Genomic DNA, 21,089 nt, shown 5'->3' on the forward strand with positions numbered 1-21,089 from the left:
GTCATCAACAACAACATGGCGCCGATCATAGCAGCGCTGAAATGCGGCTGTCACTTCCAAAGACGAAAATGGGCTCTTCTTGTTCGACAGACGAGCTCATATCACATTTGGAATAAAAGTCCAATCGAGAATAGGACGGAACAGAAACGCCAGAGCACGAAGTCGGTGAGTGAAAGTGTCCGCTGGCCGGAGAGAGCGACGCTTTCGGTGCGACGCTCCGCAAGGTTAGAGATGGAAAGTGTCTCCATCTAACTTTTATAAAAGTCATCGTGATAAGAACAGGAGACGCCATTCATAAATATTAACACCAGCGTTATTAGAATGACAACGAGTGGTTTACAGAACGGAACGGCTCACTCCGGGATCAATACCCGGTGTTTAACACCGGTAAAGTCGCCGTTTAGCGCGCTTGTCCGGTGTCGGTCACGTGTCTGCCGATCGACAAGTCAACAAACAAGATAAGACTCGCTTCAGCCAACAGTGACGTCACCGCAGCTTTCATCACTTCAGGATTTATAGCCAACACTAACACTTTATTATTATTGATCTATTGATTTATGCTGAAAACAACTATTTTCAACCATATTGTAATATGGTTTCAGAAAAAGTGTAATAATAAACCTAAGGAATTTAGGTTTATTATTACACTTTTTCTGAAACCATATTACAATATTTCTTAATTTTGACCCCATTGTAAGCCTCCGATTGTGATTTTAAACTAACTATTTTGAAAAAAATTACAAGAAAGACAATGTTTGTCAATATTTTAATTACATGTGCTTGCTTTTATTTTACCTCTTGGGATTTATTTTATGTAACATTAATGATTGATATTTGAAGCATTCATTTAATAAATTGGCAAATATTGGGAACATCTCTCTCATAAAACATCCACGTGTTTCAGCCGAGTTTCCACCCACGCCTGCAGAGCACAACATGGAGCACAGGCAAGAGCCCAAACAGTCATCAAATTCTGAAGGCAGCAAAAGTAAGTGTAAATAAAAAAAATAACTCGGTGTCTGTTATCAAAGCCAAACACAGATTAACAATGGATGATATTTCGCAGCACCTGCAGATTACAGACAAAAGAGCGTGTTGGCATGGAAATGCAGGAGCACGGCTGAATGCAGATCCAAAAAATGTGGTGAGTGGCAACTTTTTATTTTATCTTAATGAAACAGATTGGCATGGTGGCGCAATAGTCACCATGCCTACGTTGCACGTATTAATTGCTTTAGTAATTTATTGTAATTTATGTAAGTTATTTATTGGCATTCATTGTCATTTTGCATCAGTGGTGTAATTTATTTTAGATTAATTGTTAGTTTGCACTGGCGGTGTAAAATCATTTTATTTTTGTTTTTCTAATGTTACGTTGCATCAATTGAGTAATTTAATATTGGTTTTATTTTTATTTGTATTGTTAAGTTTGTATTGTTAATTGTGGATGATTTATGTACGAAGGACTTTCAACGGAAACAAGACCACAAGGGCTTTTTTGAAATGCTCCTCTTAGACAGGATGTTTGACTTTATTTGTACTGTAATACATGCTACTGTGTGACTGTACTTGTACTCTAACATTCTATCTAATAAATATATTCATCATCATCAGTCAGCGCTGTTGCCTCACAACAAGAAAGTCACAGGTTTGAATCCGACTCACTTTCTGTGAGGAGTGTGCAGTTTCTCCCCGTGCCGTATTCTCTCCGGATTCCTCCTACCTCCAATTTGTTTATTTGTTTATTTCACTGTGTCAGAAGAGAAAAAGCTGCTGCTGTCTTAAATCCTCAAAGAAAATGTGGACGAGCACTGAGAGCGAGCGTTTGTTTAGCTCAGCTGGACGTGTGGAAGACGAGAGAGGAAACAGACGAGGCGTATCGGATGCGTCACAAATGCTTCCGTTTGTTGTCATTCATAAGTTTTATGTATCTACTGATGTGTGACACATAAATATATAATAGGTTTGAAATAATGAACATTACTCTTCTCCATTTATATTCTTTCTGTTAAAGTATCATAGTGATCATTCCTTTGTCTTCACGTGATCAATGCATAACGACTCTGCTCTGCATATGGTACAGACGCCTCAGTCATCCATTTGAGCGCTACTGTTGATCCTCTCTTTGCAGAGTTGCACGCTGCTTCACTGTGTTTGATTGAAGGCAGGTGTCGGGCAGATTTTCCCTGTAATTGTTGGAAGGTTCTCTGCGCGGCTCGGTTCTATGGCACTGCGTCTATATTGGGTGGATTAGGGGAATTACTGCAGAGTCTGGGGTTTTGTGGAGCATCCCTGTTGCAGTTGTGTGGTGGAGACTGGGTAAACAAGAATGTTGGCGCTCTCGAGCTCAGTCGGGATGACAGCCCAGGTGTCTCCTGGGATGTGTAGTGTCAGACTGGATCCCGAGGTCCACCTGGAGACTGCTGTCATTGCTTCTCCCAGACTGTCCTGAGAGACTCGCGTTGACATTTGCTGTTCCACGTGTCTGCCCAGACAGACATATTTACATTATTATTATTATTGCATAGTTAGGGCATTATGGTTATTATTTATTGTTTGAGTTATTGTTAATTAATATTACATGTGCTGCGTGTGTGTGTGTGAATATGTCTTTACATATGTGTGTATAGTATATATTTGTATTTATGTTTATGTATATGTGTGCACATGTATTTGGCATTGTTTTTTCATTTTTGGTTGTTTACGTGGACGAAATAAATAAATAAATAAATAAATAAATTATTATCACTCTGAGATGAAAGTGAGTCACTAATGTTAGCAAATTATCAGCAGGTTATACTGTGTAGTAAACAGATTGTTGCTGCATAGAAAGTAGTGTGGCTCGTTTGACCTACGCCATACAGGAGAGATTTATATATTACAGTACCGTTGCTATAATCTTAGATGAAGATGTGTTTTTATTTTTCTACCGCAGCTAAAGGAGGTGAATTCAGCCCAGATCCTCTCTGCTATGATGTCCTACGTGTGGCCAAAGAATAGACCGGACCTGCGAGCCCGTGTTGTCATCTCTCTGGGCCTGCTCGCTGGAGCCAAGGCAAGTTTACCGATAATGGCCGTTTTATAATAATACAGTACCGTACCTAGAAATTTTTCCAGCGCATAATTTTATGCAGGACTAATACTTCTAGTACGGTTTGTCTGTTAATAGCAGAAATGCATGCGTCAGTAAAACAATGAGTAGCTGTAGCAGAACAGAAAACGGCTGTTTTTCTGTTTTGTTAGCCGCTCAGTGTCAGGCTGTAAGCTCCTGTATCTGGGTCCTGAAAATGCTGAGTCATGAAGGTACGGCGTGAGAAACATCTGGAAACATCATTTGAACAAAACGGTTCAAGTGAGATGTATTTTAAATGAACACACCATCAGCTTGGTATGACTTAGAACATTTGCATTTTTAGATTCTCATGTTCGAGAGAGAGAGAGAGAGACCAAAAAGAGTGACTTTTAGCACTGTCCCATCAATTTACAATTTTTGTGGTTTTTATGTTTGATTTCTTTTTTTCATGTAAGTTTTCACAATGTTTTTGTGAATTTTGAAAGCTACTATCAACAAAACACATCACAGCATTCCTGATCTGGAATCTGATGGTAGTTGTACCTTCAACCAGGAGGCTGTGTGTTGTTCACTGGCGTCGGCGTCGTAGTGGAACAATGAAACCAGAAGTTATTTCAGTTGAACAAATGCTCTGTAGTGGAGTCAATTTAATTAGAAGTGTGATTTAATAGGTTTCCCTTTTGAAAACGGATAATACCTTTTTTGAAACCAAATTAGAATAAAAAAGGAACAGGATGTCGATAATGTAATCTATGCAAAGCAGGATTTAACTTGAGATGGAGCTTGCTAAACAAACAGACACCACAGATGTTGCTGCAGGGACGAGGAAAATCATTTTTCATTCTGCATTTTCTGGATGACATTTAGATGGAAATGCCAGAATTCTTCTTACCTGAGCCATAAAATGTAATGCGATGGGGACGGATCGCACAGCAACAACAAATTGCTCATTTTCACCATTTAAAGCTCACGGTGTTTTCCGGTGACTCTGCAACAGGAGAGGATCCCACACAAATCCACCGGTCTGTGCTGATCTCAAACTGTGACGGTTTTTCCATGCTCTGGTTTCATCAGTGTTATAAATGAAATGGACGGTTTTGGTTGTTTCAGTCCCTCTAGCTGATGAATATTCTTTGATGAGCATGTCTCTTTGTTATGGACTGAGGTCTTGCATGGGGGGGACACACACTAAATGTCTGAACATGGTGAACCGGTTATGTGTTCCCTCCTTCAATAGATTCTTTGCTAAACAAAAATGATCATGTGAGCTGGTTATTGGTCCTCGAGGACCAATCCTTTTTGTTTCTTTCTTTTTTGGGTATCCAAATTAATCCCATGCTACTGATTTGTTTGAATTTTTTTCCCCACAAACATGGAGATCGCTGATGTCTGACCCTACAGCATAGCGCTAAAGTTGTGCTTTTTATTATTGCCATTACCTTGTGTTGTATGTTGCACGATTACAACGAAAAAGAATCCTAGTCTGTGAACCCTCATGGGCAATAAGATGATTCTGATTCTGATATTTCAGGAAAACGAGACAAACTGGTAGAATTTTCAGGCCTTTGGCAGAGTTTTGAAATCTGACTGCCAGTCTAGTTTGATTGTATTGAAACGGACCGGTACACTTCCGAGGACCGCATGACATGCATGCAATTGCGTTTCCAGACACTTTTGCCAGTGGGTGCGCACGGAATCCAAATGTACTACTACCACTGAGTGTTTGTGTGTGTTTTGAGGCCATTTTAAATCAACTGAATAATCGTGTGGTTTTAGTAAATTCCACCTCTGCACTCTGTAATATTCGTGACATTTTCATTTCGGATATGCTGAAATTAAACTCTTGGTTGCCGCTACCTCAAATGAGGCTTTTTCTGTCCGCGTGGAATCAAGTTTCACTCGAAAGGCTCAGCTAATTCTCTCTAAAGCCTACACTCTGCTCCTCTACTTGACTCGCTATCTCTATTATAAGATGACATATCGCAAGGCACGGATTGACATAGTGTTGATTTAATCTCCAGGTGGCTGCTGACGGCCTCAAACGGTACATCCATCCTTATCTTGTGATAGTGGTAAAAACTGAGGACATGTTTTGGCCCTCTGATAATAGCCCAGGGTATTTTTGTGTCATGATCTGTTGCCTTGGTAGCAAAGATATTGTTTTTAGCCACCCAGAGGACGTCAATTGTCTAAGTGCAAGTAAGAACCCCATGATGTAGTTTTAGAGTATAAATAGTACACTGTTCAGTGTCCCTTGGTATTCACAGGGTCATCATGATGACATTTCTTTCTTTTGTATGGAATTATTTTTGCATTTAATTGATAAAATATATTCCATGCAGAATTTGAAAGGAGTAAAGCAAACAGCTGTGTGCTGTGTGGGGGTAAAGAGGTTCAAATGAAACAACAGTCCTCTGCTGTGTGTTGATGTGTTTTCTGGCTGTCCTAATGCACAGCGGACCGCCTATCCCGAGTCACGCAGCTGTCCCTGTGCTTTTAATTAGCGCTAATAACCATTTCAGTTCCATTAACGGGAAGCACCATCCACCTCACCAGCGACTGCTCAGTCAGTCAGTCAGGAAGGAAAACACACATGCACACACCACGACAAACATACGTTCTGTACGTACGTGCTTATTGTTGAAACTGCCCGGGTAGTGACTGTTGGCTTCACTGCCTAACTGTAGCAGAAGTCCATTCTAGTGTGCGTGTGGTGATTTACACACACAGACGACACACATGCGTAGAGTCAATAGGCTGTTGGAAGAATGTTTTTTTCCTCTTCTTAACACTCCCCCCTTTCCCCCCCGATCCCTCTCTGCTTTCCAGATCACCAACGTGACGGTTCCCTTCATGTTTAAGTATGCAGTAGACGAGCTTAACCAGATGTCGGAACACATGCTGAACCTGAGTGACGCGCCAAGCACTGTGGTTACCATGGCGACGGCCATGCTGATTGGCTGTGAGTCACAGACTTGCATTTGCTCTGGCAGGTGCCGGGCTCGTCGGAGTGGGACGGCTTGACTACCTATTATCTACACGCTGACCTTTCCAAACACGCACCCTGGCCACGCTGCAACCTGTGGCTTTCCCTGACACGCCCTACATCAGGCGTTCTGTTCTGCAAAGTTCAGTTCGCATCAATCCATTCTGAGTTCACTTGATTTCAATCTCAGCAGGCCTTCTTGTGAACACTGACAATATTTTAGATGATATCTGTTTGCTCTCCAAACACACAGAGCTCGGCGCCTTTCTAAAGCAGCAGGGAAGAAATTGTAAACATTCTCTCCCAATTGAAGTGAATTTTTTTTGGTCTTACCCAAAGGCCAGGGATGTTTCTTTCACTTCATTCTTTGAGAGTTCCTCCCTTCTTTCTTGCCTCTGTCCAAATGGTGCCTGTGAAAGAGAGGTCATGGAATAAATTAAATGAGCTGCTTATAAAAAGCAAAAATAAATTTAAAAAAATAGATATTGTGAAGCTGACACCCGACGCAAGTTACTGGCCTTGAGGGAAGATCATCTTGGATGCAATATACACTTGTCCTGTAGCCACTTATTTTAATGAGCCCACTTAGTTGCACACCAATTCTGGCTGTTGAATAATTGGAGCACATGAACACAGCTCCAGACAAGACAAATTAAGTTGACAAGGAAAAATGAACGGGTTGCTCTTGAAGAAAGGCGTTGTATTTTTCGTTCCCTCTTTGCAACACTCGGGGGCTCCCGTATTTTGGAGCCTGCTGTGATGAGTGTAATTTGGCAGAAAGGGGAGCACAGTGCTCATCATGCCTTGTCAAATGTGGACACATTGTTCATTATATGAGCATTCCTATTTAACGCCACATTACAGCCCCTGAAGACGGCAGACAGAGCGATTATCACCCGACTTCAGTCGTGTGTTCGCACAACTCTTCGAAATCACCGCAGGAAAGCCATTCTGCCATTCAAACACAGACTAATATTAATTTGTGAGAATTATTCGAGCGATCTGCTGATATAACTGTGAGAAAGGAGAGCTCACGCCATTAATTGTAATAATAAGAAATTGTGATTTTTATTGGACTGAAATAATTACAGAGCAACACATATACGGTAATATCCTTTACTCCCAAAATGCCAGACGATAAAATTAGACTTAGGGAAATGCTGCACGTGTGTACCCACTCTCATTATAGTGCTCAGCCGGAGGAAAATCAAGACACAGATAATATTGTAATTAGGTCTAACTTGGTCTAATCTGCTCCTGACACAGTTAGAAGTCACCTCCCTCTCCTCTTGCCTTCTGCCTCCACGTATTCTCTCGTATTCTGCATGTGATCCATCAGATATCCCCCCCCCCCATTCCCCTCTCTCTGCCGCGTGCTGGCCAGTGATCGTAGAGAGGCTCCAGGCTGCATCGTGCTTTGTAATTACAGACGTCTGGGGAGGCTCCTGGTGCTGTAGAGTGTCGCTCTCAGACCAGAGATGACGTAAATAACTTGCCCTGTCCTCACTCTGGAGCAAGTGTCCAGTCCTTTCTGTCTCAATACTGGTCCATCTTAAAGTTAAAGCAAGAGTTGGCGTTTGTGTGCAACATAACAATCCTTTGTGTTCAGAGTGAAGATACATTCTCTCTTGCTAGCACCCATTCACACGGTCTGGACTGTCCTGCTTTTTGCAGCGTTTGTTTTAACCTCTCCATCTTTTCCGTTTATCCCAGATGGGGCGTCAAGGTCTTGTGCCGCCCTTTTCAATGAGCTGAGGAACACCGTGTTCGGCAAAGTGGCCCAGAGCTCCATCCGACGCATCGCCAAGAACGTCTTCCTGCACTTGCACAGTTTAGATCTGGGATTTCATCTCAGCCGCCAGACGGGAGCGCTGTCAAAAGCCATTGATCGTGGCACACGGGGCATTTCTTTTGTCCTTAGTGCACTCATATTCAATCTTGGACCCACTTTCTTTGAGATGGTGCTTGTCAGTTCCATTTTGGTGAGTCTTACTGTGATATGCGTGCACAAAGATACTCATGAAGGCAATCAGGACCTTTTTGGAATTGTTATTGACTATCAGTAGCGCTCCATACAAATGTCTTGCTTTTGTTTTTCTTGACGCTGTTCCTCTCTGTCATGTTATCCCAAAGTCCTCCATCACAGTGGCAATCTTCACACCAGGTTGTCCGGAAAAGTATTTTGGGGATACTGTCTCATTTACGTTGAAAATATAAAATAACTCCCCATGAACCTTTTGGTGGCAACTTCCGGAATTAATTATTGGCCATTATAAATCCCAGAGCTTTGTTGCAGCCTAATGGTTATGTCTTGAAAGAGTGAAAGAGTTGTTCATCTACAGCTTCCTGCAATTACTCCTGTCTGGACTATATTGTCAGCTGCTCCGTAATTAGGGCAGATTCAATTGACCAAGTAGCTGAAGCATTAGTATGATTAGCTCTTGTAGTTTCCTCTTCATTTGTAATGCTCAATTTTGTAGTGGCGTGGTGAAAACCAGTACATTCTCTAAGCGCTTGGTGATTCCAACAGAGTCTAGTTGCTCGACTGTTTGTCACTAACCTGCTGAGCCTCGGTGTGGCTTGCTCGTTTTGACTGTGCGCCTCTCTTCTGCAGTATTACAAGTTTGGTGGACAGTTTGCAGCAGTGGCCTTGAGTACCTTATCTGCGTACGCCATCTACACCGTTTTATTCACACAGTGGAGGTAACAGCAATGGTGTTTGTGCCAGACCGGCATTTCTAGTTCAGACCTTTATGTTATTACCGCCGCCGAGGCAAGGCGGAGGCTATGCAAGTGCCGGCCTTTGTCTGTCTGTCCGTCCGTCCGTCTGTCCGTTAGCAAGATAACTCAAAAAGTTCTGGACGGGTCTGGATGAAATTTTCAGAAAGGTTTGGGAATGTTGCCAGCAACAGATTCTTATTTTTGGAGACGATCCAGAAGAGATCCTGAATTCTGGATCACTTTGTTCCTCAATATCTCGTGGTTGATTATTGACCGATTGTTATGGAATTTGGCACAGTCATGTAGGGTGGGGACCTCTATCTTTCCACCGAATTTCATCCGGATCGGATTCAGAATGGAGTCGGTAAAATGTATTACATTTTAATATTGAAAACCCCATTTACAGATTGAAAAATCAGAGATTCAGTTATTAGTTCCGTTCATAAGAAAGTGCCTTGGTGATTGAGAAAGTGGTTTTTTTGCGCAGGACTCGCTTCCGGATAGAAATGAACAAAGCAGACAACGAAGCCGGGAACACAGCTATCGACTCGCTACTCAACTACGAAACAGTCAAGGTGAGGTTGAGTCACCGCACGACCAAAGTCCTCTTCTGTTCTCACTTTTCATCATTTGTTAACTCTGCATGTGTGTGACCTTCTGTCTTTTCCCTCTCGCCTACTGAAGCCAGGCTCATTTAGTTGAATATTTTTACCCTATAATGAAAGAATAGTCGGTCTACCTCTTCATCTCTCACGTTCTTCTTCTTCTTCCTACATTTTACATGACAGACTCCATGCCACTGCAAAGTTTGCATTTTTGAGAGGAGGATAATGTGGGCCGCCAGGTTTACATAAAGGTTTTCATGTTCCATCTTGTGTTGTAGGGCAGTGTCACATGAATGTAAGCTCACAGAACCAGGTTGGAGGTGTAATTATGGAAACTAATTGTTATGGCGTGTCAGCATTTGGTGAGATTTATTACAGGCTGTACGAGATTCATATCCTCATCGATAGACCATCATATGTGTGTTTGAATGAGGGCAAAGTTCACTGGTAGTGAAATTATTGCAAACTTACACCTTTTCCTGAACTGATCTGGACAGATATTCACTGAAGCCCTTAGAAAACGAGGTATTGATCCAATCTAATGAGAGTGAGCCAGCAATCCAATTTTATTGGCTATTTTTTCTTAATAAAATTTTGATTGAGATGACATTCCCATGGACGCACAGCTGTTCATAGGTTTCATGACTAAAGGGGATGGCATTTTACTTGCATCTGTGAAAGTAGTTGATTTCAAACGCTGACATTCAAAGAGCACAAGCTGCCACCAAGGATTTCCCCAATTTCTCATTGATTCCAAAAGCAATAGCTTCAGGACAGCCTGATGATCACATTAAGACTCCTCGGACATTAAAACTCTATGAAAAAAAGCACCGTACAATCGCTGTACAATGGTTAACAACACCCCCGACCACACCTCAATCCCCCCCCCCCAAGCAGTAGCAACACAAAAACAGCAGCAGGCTTCAGTAGAAATAACATGCTATTTAAAATACCCCAGGGAAGAAGACAGCCATCAGCACATCTCTGCAAGGTGAAATCTACTTCTCATATCAAGACAACTCAGGGGGGGGGGGGGGGGTTAAACCTGGCTTTTACAACAATAAGATTCAAGATTCCTTTATTGTCAGTTGTACAAGCAAAATCGAAAAAACCCTTTCTCTCTCTGGGAATAAGCACAGCACACAGAAAACTACAATGTACAGCAGATTTAATATTGAGCACGACCACTTCATAACGGTGGAGGTCATTGTAACTGGATGGGGAATGAATCTTTGGGACTGGAATTATGCTTGCGGCTAGTTAGCATACGCACATCTTTAAGCCCATGGTCGTTGATCGGCTTCTGCAGAGTGTGGAGACAGATCTGCAGCTCAGGTGTCTTAAATACTCCATGGATCACGGTGCAACTGAGCCGTAGTTCTACTGTGCAGCTGGAATCAAGAGCATAACTTAGCGTTCACTATTGTCCACCTCGTACCAAATGTAGTGACGATGGTGTGTGAAGCTGCTGGTGTGCTGCTTGTTAGAAGAGTAGCCGACACAAATGGTGACGGGCATGCCGGAATATCCAAACATGACAGGAGCTCCTGCTATTCATGCTGTATTCCACAATATGCACTCCTGGCGCCTTCACCAGCAAAAGGAAATGGCGATAATGAGCTAAACCTAACAGTAGGCGTCACACGACTGTGGTAACAGCTGCAATAGCAATCGTGGTGAAAATCGTGAAACCAATTTACATGCACATATTGTTTACATGCAGGCAGCTGACATTTGACATTGTGCTGCTGATTTTAATATTAATTTCATTTTGATCAGCCTGTTAATGGTCTTGCTGTGTTTTGGACAGGACGTGTCCGCCACTGTCCGTTTTAGTGGGCTGAGGGTCAGGGTGCTTTTCGGTGCCTGTGCCCTCCTGGCGTGTCGAGGATCTAAATATTGCCTGATGCTTGTCCTGAATGTTCATCTTTTGCTGCTTTAAGCCTCCTTCGAGGTAAACCCATTATGAGTAGTAAACATTTAAGTACTATTAATATCCAGTTTTAAGTGCTTTGTTGGCTGTTCCAGATATCTTTGGTACCCATGTTATTTTCCTTGCTGTATTATTGTGCGTCCTGTTTTTTGCTTAATGTTTTCTTCTGTGGTATTTTGTGTCATCTGTGCCAATGCGGCCGGATTTAGCATCACTCTGAGCTGTGAGTGTGCATATGTAATTAGATCTCCGCCCACTCAGAAATCCGTTCCACTTTCACAAAGGGCTGGATGAGAACCTGAGCACGGTGCCTTGCACTGCTTCTTGTTTGCCTTCCATGCGCTACTTTCTTCTCTCTCTCTCTCCCTTTCTGATTTCCTGCATTTCCTTGTATGCAAATCGGTGGCAAGTTGGTAGCAGCGCAGCACCACTGCCGTTAGCCAGAGAAGCAAATCGCCCACTTAGCCAGAGCAGAGGAACAATAGTCCAAACTACACTAAAAGCAATATTAGTTAATTGGCAGCAGAGTTGAAGAGGGTGGTTGTTTTGATTGTGCCATAGTTTTTATGTGCTGAATTTAAGAACTGCGTCTCATTATGAATGTTGTTCTTTCCTCTCTCTCTAAATTCTCTGGCTGTATTTGTCAGTAAAACATTGGAGCTGCTTGGATGGTGTAACACTTGAGAGCGATCTGTGCTTTGTTCTTAGATGTCTCTGTAAGCTGTTGCAGACGGGAATGCTGAGACCGATGACGGTGCCAGTGATGAATTCTCTGCAGCAACTCTTGTTTAATGTGCAAGTGATACTTAGAAACCGTTGCTTTTGTAATCGTGTACTGTTCCTGAACAATTCATTTTCTTACAATCACTACATTCTGCCAGAGCCTAACATCCAGGGCAGGCTCTGGATTTTATATTATTGCCCTCCACATTCTTACGATTAGCGGGGAGGAGATGAAGGTACAGAGACATGAAGAAAAAAAAACCCTGCTTTAAAAGCAAAGCAAGACTTAGATGATGCCCAGAGCGGCCACTGAGAACAAATCCAGCATTAAGGCAGGCTGTGCTGAAACGTCTTTTTGCCCGACATCCTCTGCATGCTTCCTAAACCTTTAGCCTTGACCATATTTTCTGTTTGTCTCGTGTCCTCGTCCTTTCACAATTTCCTTTCCTTTTGTGAGACTCTATGTTATCTCTGTGCCGTATGCTCCCGTCTCTCACTCCCTTTCTTCGTTCCTCCCTCTCTTTATTTTTTGTCATTTTGGCTGTAGTACTTCAATAACGAGAAGTATGAAGCTGAGAGGTATGACGGGTTCCTGAAGAGCTACGAATCAGCCTCTTTAAAAACCACATCCACGCTCGCCATGCTCAACTTTGGCCAGAGTGCCATCTTCAGCGTCGGCCTCACAGGCATTATGCTGCTCGCCAGCAAGGGCATCGCTGCAGGTGGGTCAGTTGTTTTGAGTCCGTGCTTGCTGCCATTTTTGTGGAAAATAATTCTTTTAATATTGAAAAACCATGAAAACATATTGGGTGGTTATCAGGCCGGCCTATTAGTTTTGTTACTTTTATATATACGTCTTCCAGCCCATAATCTAACCACAGCACAGTTAAAGTAAAATATAATTTAGAAATGTGAAAGTTCGATTTTAACGGGCAGAAGAAAATGACATGAAGTTAAGTCTTAATTGAACTGGATAATGGAAATCACAGTGGGTGGGCGCTGTATTACACTTTGTCTGCTTTTACAACTTGAATATATATATATATATTTTTTTGTGTGTCTATCAAAAATCTGATGCAGTATAGATACGTTTGCGTGTCTGTCTGAGATGTGCTGTTGCTGTGTGTAGGTTCCATGACTGTGGGAGACCTGGTGATGGTGAACGGCTTGCTCTTCCAGCTCTCCCTCCCCCTCAACTTCCTGGGTACCGTGTACAGAGAGACCCGGCAGGCCCTGATAGACATGAACACTCTCTTCACCCTCCTCAACATTGATACGAAGATCAAGGTAACTTGTCAGCTTGACACGCACTTTAAAAGTAATTGCTTTTTCTTTTTTTTTGTATTTCATACTGACATACTGAGAAAATTAGGGGTGGGTTTTTAATACAAGTAAAGAACAAGCATAGAGTTTAATTTAAAAATCTGCTTGAGAAACCAAAGCAGCTTTTATGTTTCTCCTGTATCTACTGTGAGACGCATAAAATATCCAATTGTACAAGTGGCTGCACAAAAAGCTGTAACGTAGTTACGACACTGTTAACGCTGGACATAATGGCATATTGTCTTCAGATATAGTATTTAGGGCTCATCGTTTGCAAATCTGAGGTTTCTTCATTTGTTAAAACTTAAAGAGCGTGACATGCTGTTTAGTGTGTTTTGTATCAAGATTAAAATATATATATATATATATATATATATAAATATATATATATATATATATATTTTATCTTGATATATATATATATATATATATATAAATATATATATATATATATCAAGATAACAAATGTAATCTTGATTAATCATTTAATTGTCTTACTTGTATACAATTGGTTAATGGTAAAAAAAAACATAATTCCCCAGAGCCAGAGATGCTGCGTTCAAACTGTTTTTTTTTTATATGGCCAGTGGTGAAAACCCAAAGGTGTTCTATTTACTACTGTATTGATTAATGGCTCTAGATGTTAGGAATCACTAGAATGAAATGTTTAGTTGATAAATCGATTATGGCAGGGAAAACACATCAGGAAATAAATTCAAATTCTTATTTTTGTGTTTTGTGTTTTTGTAGGCAGATGATGAAATGTTATGAAAATTGTTGTCTGGCATTTGACTAATGGATTCATTAACTAAACATTTCATTCGAGTGCTTCTTAACATCTACTGCCCTTTATATGAGGTTAAGCGCCACAAAAATGGACAGGTTTTAAATTGTAAATCCACTGTTACTGTTTTTGCAGCAATTATTTTGTATTTTGCTTATCTGGATAAAGCCGGAGCACACCGTGCATCAGAGGTCTTTGAAGTCAGTTGGCTTCCTGAACAACATGAATGCCATCCCCGTCCCCACCCTGTAATTACAGAAGGAGAAATGAATCTGTCGGGATATTTTTCTGGCTCTTACACATCTCTATTGTGACTCCCAATGGAACAGCACTGCCCAGCAGGCCATTACTGTCTGAATGCTTTCAGCGAAAAACATTAGCCTATTATGTAGATGGAAAAGAATTTCAAACTCCACTGCTAGACAACATTAATTGAAAAAAGATTTGGGCTTTTTTTTGATGGAACAATCTGTTTATACTAATGCACTGTGAGTTATTTATATTGATGGGCTGAGTTGAATTTAGGCTGTTTATGTTGCTATTATCTAGTAAAGGAAGTGAGAGAATCAGGCTTTAACTCTGAGTATTGCTGGAGTGTTATTCACTTCTGACCTTTGCTGCCGCTCATCACTGTGGCTCAGCTCAGTATACTGAAAGTTTTCACGCCTATTGATCCTTGAGTCACCATGAAGGGCGGTGTGTGAAGATTCCAATGTTTTTTATTTTTTTTGTAATGTCTTCCAACTTGGCTTTAAATATCTCTGCTTAATGCGATGTCAGCTCGGTGCTGATCCCTCTTTTCAAGGTGTAGAAATAACGTTTCATTATGTTAAGCCTCGTCTGCCTCTGGCTGTTCTGCATCCGTCTTCCCTCTCACGCCTCTGATGATTTTATCCAGGAGAATGATCGCGCCCCGGTATTAAGCATCTCACCACAGGAGGCCACCATCCGCTTTGAGGACGTCTACTTTGAATACCTGGAGGGCCAGAAAGTCTTAAATGGAGTGTCCTTTGAAGTGCCTGCTGGGAAGAAGGTGGCTATAGTTGGTAGCAGCGGATCAGGGTAGGTCGTCCTCAGACAGTGTCAAACCTTTAGCTAGATATGTGTCACCTCATTTGTATGTGCAGCACAGTCTTATCATCAGATATCATCAGAAGACTGGGCGGGGCAGGGGGGGCTCACAGACAGAATTATTCTGACGATTGGTTCCACGTCTGGTTGCAGGAAGAGCACCATTGTGCGCCTCTTGTTCCGCTTCTACGAGCCCCAGCAGGGGAACATCTTCATAGCTGGGAGGAATATCCAAGACGTCAGCCTAGACAGCCTGAGGAAGTCGTTGGGAGTCGTACCTCAGGTCTGAGGCACTCCATCCATCCATCCATCCATCCATTTTCTGCTGCTTTTCCGCTTTGAGAGTCACGGGAGCTACTAGCGCCGATCCCAGGGGCAATGCAAAACGATTTATAAAAAGGAATGAACTCAGCCGAGTGAAACATTCCCTCTGTCTGCTGTTTGTCTGGCGTTCCTGTGTCATGAACCATCCTTACAAAAGGATGTATAGTAATTGGTTCAATAATTTTGCCATCATTAATTACAAATGCTGAAACATTTCCAATTTTGCAAAGTTAAAGCAAGTGAAAGAAATTCCTTTATCCACATACTCTCCCGGTTTTAAAGGTGGCTTCTTTGGGACATGGTCCAACCTTCTACACAGTTCCATTGTAATCTGTCAAATAGGGAATGAATAATTGACAAATATGTCCAACAAAATTTTGGAAAATAATTTGTCCTTTTTCCAGATTCACTTCAAAATGATGTTTAAATGCTAAATCATTTTACCAAATGTCATGAAGTTCTATGCGGACGTTTTTGCATAATTGTTGGAAATGGAACCCCCCCCCCCCCCCCCCGAAAAAGATTATGGATACAAGCCGACACATGCATCTGCATTTTCCATGAAAAAAATCAAGATTTAGCAAAATAAATTAGAGCACTTGTATATAAAACATTATGTAGATTTCCCCCCCCTCTATCAGGTCCTTAATCCTACTAACAGACAAACAAACTATTACCTCATTGGCAGAAGTATAGCAATTATTTTCTCTCCACAGATTAAAAAAACAAAACAATTTCAAGCCATTTCACCACAAATGAAATGTACATTTATCTAAGTTTGACTTTTCAGTGGTCAATGTTGCATACTCCATTCAGAGTCATTTTTAGGTAAATGTATTCAACAAGAAGGCATCATAAACATTAAAACAGCATCCAGAATGAGCGGGATTCAGTTAGGTTAGTGAGCTCATAGGCTGATCTGAACAGATGGTTCATGAACAGTATTTTTGTCATTTGCGTTCTTCCTCTTTCTCCCTCCTCCCCTTGTCTGTGTGTGTGTCGTCCTCTGCCTCTGCTGCAATAAAAACATTCTCTGAAGCCTCATTTTTTTCCCCCCTCTGTGTTGTTGTCAGGATGCTGTTCTGTTCCACAACACCATCTTCTACAACCTGCAGTACGGAAACATCAACGCTACACCGGAGGAAGTGTTCCAAGTGGCGCGTCTAGCAGGCATCCATGACGCTATCCTCAGGATGCCCCATGGCTATGACACCCAGGTTGGGGAGCGGGGCCTCAAGCTGTCAGGTTTGCTGCACTATAATGACTACTATAAAAAAAAAATGCTCTCCTCCGCAGAAGGCAGTAAAAGAACTGTGTGCTTTATGACTCTGTGCCATACTAAACTCAAAAAGTTACAATTCAGAAATCATTTCATGACCTGTTAATAATTAATTCATGATTTATCTTCAACCAAAGCGAGCAGGGGCAGATTACTGTTCTATTCAAAAGGCTGGAGCATTTATTTTCACTTATTTATCATTTTAAATCTGCTCTTTCTTTTTTTAATGAAATGTTTTCCCTATAAGATTTTATTTTAATAATAAGGGACCCTGGTGACCCTCACATATCTGACTTTGTTCGACTAAATTTAAAAACGAGTGAAAAGAAAAAGGTTTTATTTAAAAATCTGTTTTTAAATAATTGACTCGGGCTGTTAATGATTCATGCGGTGGTTGCTGAAATCTCAACGGCATTACGCACGATGTGATCACCCACCGAATATTTCCTGAAATCAGAAATGGTGCCATCAAAACATTGTCTCATCATCAATAACATTTTGATCAGTGACGCTTGATCAGTTGTACAACTTAACATTTGAATGTACATTGTGCACACCTGGTTATTTCTGTACAATTACTTAACGAAATGAAGCGACGTACCAGAGCCCCAGTCCTCTAATTGTCCTCTGTCTGCTGCGAAGAATATTTATCAGGATGTAATTGCCATGTTTTATTTACTGACAGAGAAATATGACTGAGGTGGATAAACGTCACGTAGAATATTTCAGTTTACACTTTGCATGTAGCTCATCTGCAGTAATAGCACATTTCTGTGTCATATCTGGCTCCTAGCTTCATTCTCATAGTGACTCATGTAGTCCACGAAAACAAGCCGAGGATTTAGACTTGATCTGCATGTGAACAGTGTAAAGACACCAGGACATGATATAGTTGCACCCAATAATATATTTCAATAGCATGTTGTTACACATTTTAAATCAAAGTGCACAGCACAAAACACATGATAACATTTTAATTTAAAAGGTGCTGATGTTTAAAGAGCGTGCCAAATGCAAACAAATAAATCAAACTCAGATAACTATTTCTGGGCTATGAAGAAAGTAATTTAAAGTGGTGCTTTCCCCTTTCTAGTAAATCTGGTCAATATGACATGTTCTCAAAAGGTCAGTCCTCACTAAGTCTATTTTAAACTTCTTTTAACTGTGTTGCCATTTTTGAAGACCATGATCATCTAATGGTGCTTGCCTGCAGCCCGGCGCCATTAGCTGCTCTTCATTGTCTGAGATGAAGAATCACTGGAACAGCGTTGTAGGACTGGGGGACATGTAGCATGGCTCCCTGAATCAGCGACGTCCGTAACCTAATTCTAAAGGAAAAGATCTCTTCTGATGTTTCCATACTCCAGTTTCCCTTGTCTGCATGTAGGAGGAGAAAGATACACAGTGCAGTCTCTCTCTCGCTCTCTCTCGCTCTCTCTCGCTCTCTCTCGCTCTCTCTCGCTCTCTCTCGCTCTCTCTTGCGCTCTCTCGCTCTCTCTCTCACACACACACACACAGTTTTCAAAATTAGCAGAACGCTTGCCATATACTGACAATATAACCTTTAAAAAATATATTTAAAGGCTGATGTAATTGTTGCGTAGTTTAATTGTTTTTCATCCATGAGAGAATCATCGTCATCATCTTCATACCAACTCAATTAGAGGCAGAGAATGCGTCATCGCATGGTCCTAGTGGGATTCATAAATAGTTGCGGTGCAGCTATGTAGGCGTACACATAAATCGTGACTGAGTTGGTGGCCCCTGGGCCACATCCACCCGGGAGGCAGCCTCCAAGTGGCCCATCATGCTTTTCTTGTCTTAGGTTGTCTATAAACAAAGTGTGGCCAGCTACATTGCTATCTTGAGTTAGCAGGATTCAACTGCATCATTTACAAATGCTGGGTCTGAAGACCAGCTCCTCTGATTAGAGGACGATTAGAGCTGAAGCAAATGTTAACGGGCATGAACGCTGAGAAACTAAAAGCTGTGGTCAGAAACGTGAAAGGACCCGAGAGAGGCTTCAAACGTAACTCCGTTTTCATCTGGAGGATGACTATTTCAATGAAGTGCCCCGTACGCAACATTTAAATAATCAATAATCAGTGCTTCACGGTGTCTCTTTTAATCGGGATTGCACATATTGTTTCTGCTGCTGGGGCATCACACCCACAACCCATCCAACATTTGCTGTGTGACTTTTTGTCAAAAAATATATTGACAAAAATGAGTTAAGAAAGTTAATTTGGTGAAAAGCCTGCTTTTCTCCTCCGGCTGAATAATGTGGAAACATCTTCCGTCACCTGCTGCCTCCGGTGCTCATGATGGCGGCACCAATATCTTTATAAGCGAATCACAGAACGGGCCAAATAAAGACATGACAAAGTTCTCGTTAATTTCAATGCTTCTGTTTCTGACATCTTCCAGGGAGTTTGTCAGAGGGGGCTTCTAACTTCCTTCGTTGCCGTTCTTCACTGCCAGAAATATTTATATCTGCTGAATGTTACTATCTTTCAAAAATGCCACACAGAGCTCCAACACAGTGGGAGAACTCTTTGTGTCCTGCTGCTTTTTTTCTCTCAGTGAAATCAAAGTCTGTTTCCCCAGTCTGAAGCCTGTAGCATTAGTGTGTGTGTGTGTGTGTGTGTGTGTGTGAGAGAGAGTGCTAGCCCTCCGTTTTAGATAATTACCTGATGAAGAAGGGCTTGCATATTTCAAACCTTTTGTATTTAGCCTGGTTTGCTTTTATTTTTACGACGACTGTTGTTTTGTTTCAGGAGGGGAGAAGCAACGTGTCGCCATAGCCCGCGCGATCCTGAAGAATCCGCCCATCCTCCTGTATGACGAGGCGACGTCCTCCCTCGACTCCATCACAGAGGAGGTTGGCCTGACCACGCCTGAACATTTTAACGCTGACCCGCACATGCATGCAAACAGAGCAGGCCCACAGATGCCCGTCTTCTGCCGCACGTCCAGTTTGATACCTCACCGTACCTGCACGCCCACTCGGCTCACTCCTGCAGCACCCAAAACACGCAGACAACCCCCCCCCCCCCGTTCATCTCTGCCACCTGCCGCTGTTTTCTCCCACCAGTTCTCCACCTCATCTTAACCCCCCCCCCCTCTCCTCAGTCTTAGTAAATATTACATTTAATGAGAAAGTTTCGCATGGCCTCTCTGAACTTCAAGAGAATGAGTGGGTAGATGTGGATGTTAATTGAGATTTTATGTTACCTTTCAAAAAAAGTATTTTTAAATAACCATATATAAGCATTGGAGAGAGACTCAGGAAGGAGGATGTTGCTGAGCAACATACTGTTGACTTAACTTGTGTGTCAGACCAAAGTTTAGAAGCTTTCCATGCCTCCCCTCCACTTTTGTTTCTTATATACAAACAGAGCTGCTGTTTTGGATTAGTTAATGCTCCTGTTAATCTTCACAGAGTGATTAGCTCATTTGCCTGTGTACACTTCCAGAACATACTGGCCTCGATGAAGGTGATGGTGAAGGACAGGACATCGATGTTCATTGCCCACAGGCTTTCCACCATCGTAGACGCTGATGAGATTATTGTGCTCAATGAGGTAAAAATTCATCTACTTACATTTTTACTTGATCTCATTGACCTCATTAACATTTCTTGTTGTAATGTCAGGATCATAAAAAAAACAAAAATCCTATGATGTTTGAGTACAAACATGTTCTGCACTAGATTGCTAGTCCAATTTGGCAATTTCACATTGAGGTGGGAGATAATGGCCTGTACTCTGCACGACCTTCAGTGCACTCTATCTGCCAGCAACAAGAAATGTCCAAGTAGCCTCTGTTTTTGCAGCTCATTTAATGTGAGTCACCTTTCTGCAGCATGTAATGCAAACATTCTCTGTTTAGCTTTTCTCATTGACTTCGACAGCAGAACGCTGTTGGTGGGATTGAATGTATTATTTTCTCCATAAGGGCTCATTAAAGCAGTCAGACTCGACTGGCTGGCTTTGGTCAGATGGCATTTCTCATTTGTCTCGGTGACTAATAAAGTATGGGCCGGCTTCCCAGACACTGATGAGTCCTCACCCAAGACTGAACATTTATTTCAGTAGACTCCACCAGCGACACGGTCCGACTCTATGGTATATCAGAAGCGTCTGATTCAGGCTGGAGGGGCAACGGAGGAGAGGATATTTAGATTTTAGAGAGCGACAGTACACTTTATTGGGTGCTGTAATTGTGTTGTACATTAGGGAAATATAATATGAGGGGGAAAATGCTG

General features: G+C 41.8%; 1 protein-coding gene across 1 annotated transcript; it reads left to right on the plus strand.

Annotated features, from left to right (window-relative positions):
• Positions 1-14: 14 nt before the first annotated feature.
• Positions 15-20,406, plus strand: LOC137916266 (iron-sulfur clusters transporter ABCB7, mitochondrial-like; the record flags this gene model as incomplete). The annotated part of the gene is made up of 15 exons (XM_068759344.1): positions 15-165; positions 905-988; positions 1,067-1,144; positions 2,936-3,055; positions 5,903-6,035; positions 7,773-8,041; positions 8,674-8,762; positions 9,268-9,355; positions 12,589-12,763; positions 13,171-13,328; positions 15,047-15,210; positions 15,373-15,502; positions 16,617-16,788; positions 19,600-19,703; positions 20,299-20,406. Coding segments are annotated over exons 1-15 (2,022 nt in total), but the record flags the coding sequence as incomplete, so codon positions are not given.
• Between the last annotated feature and the right edge of the window lie 683 nt (positions 20,407-21,089).

The sequence above is a fragment of the Brachionichthys hirsutus genome, unplaced genomic scaffold (assembly GCF_040956055.1).
Source record: "Brachionichthys hirsutus isolate HB-005 unplaced genomic scaffold, CSIRO-AGI_Bhir_v1 contig_1482, whole genome shotgun sequence".
NCBI lineage: Eukaryota > Metazoa > Chordata > Actinopteri > Lophiiformes > Brachionichthyidae > Brachionichthys > Brachionichthys hirsutus.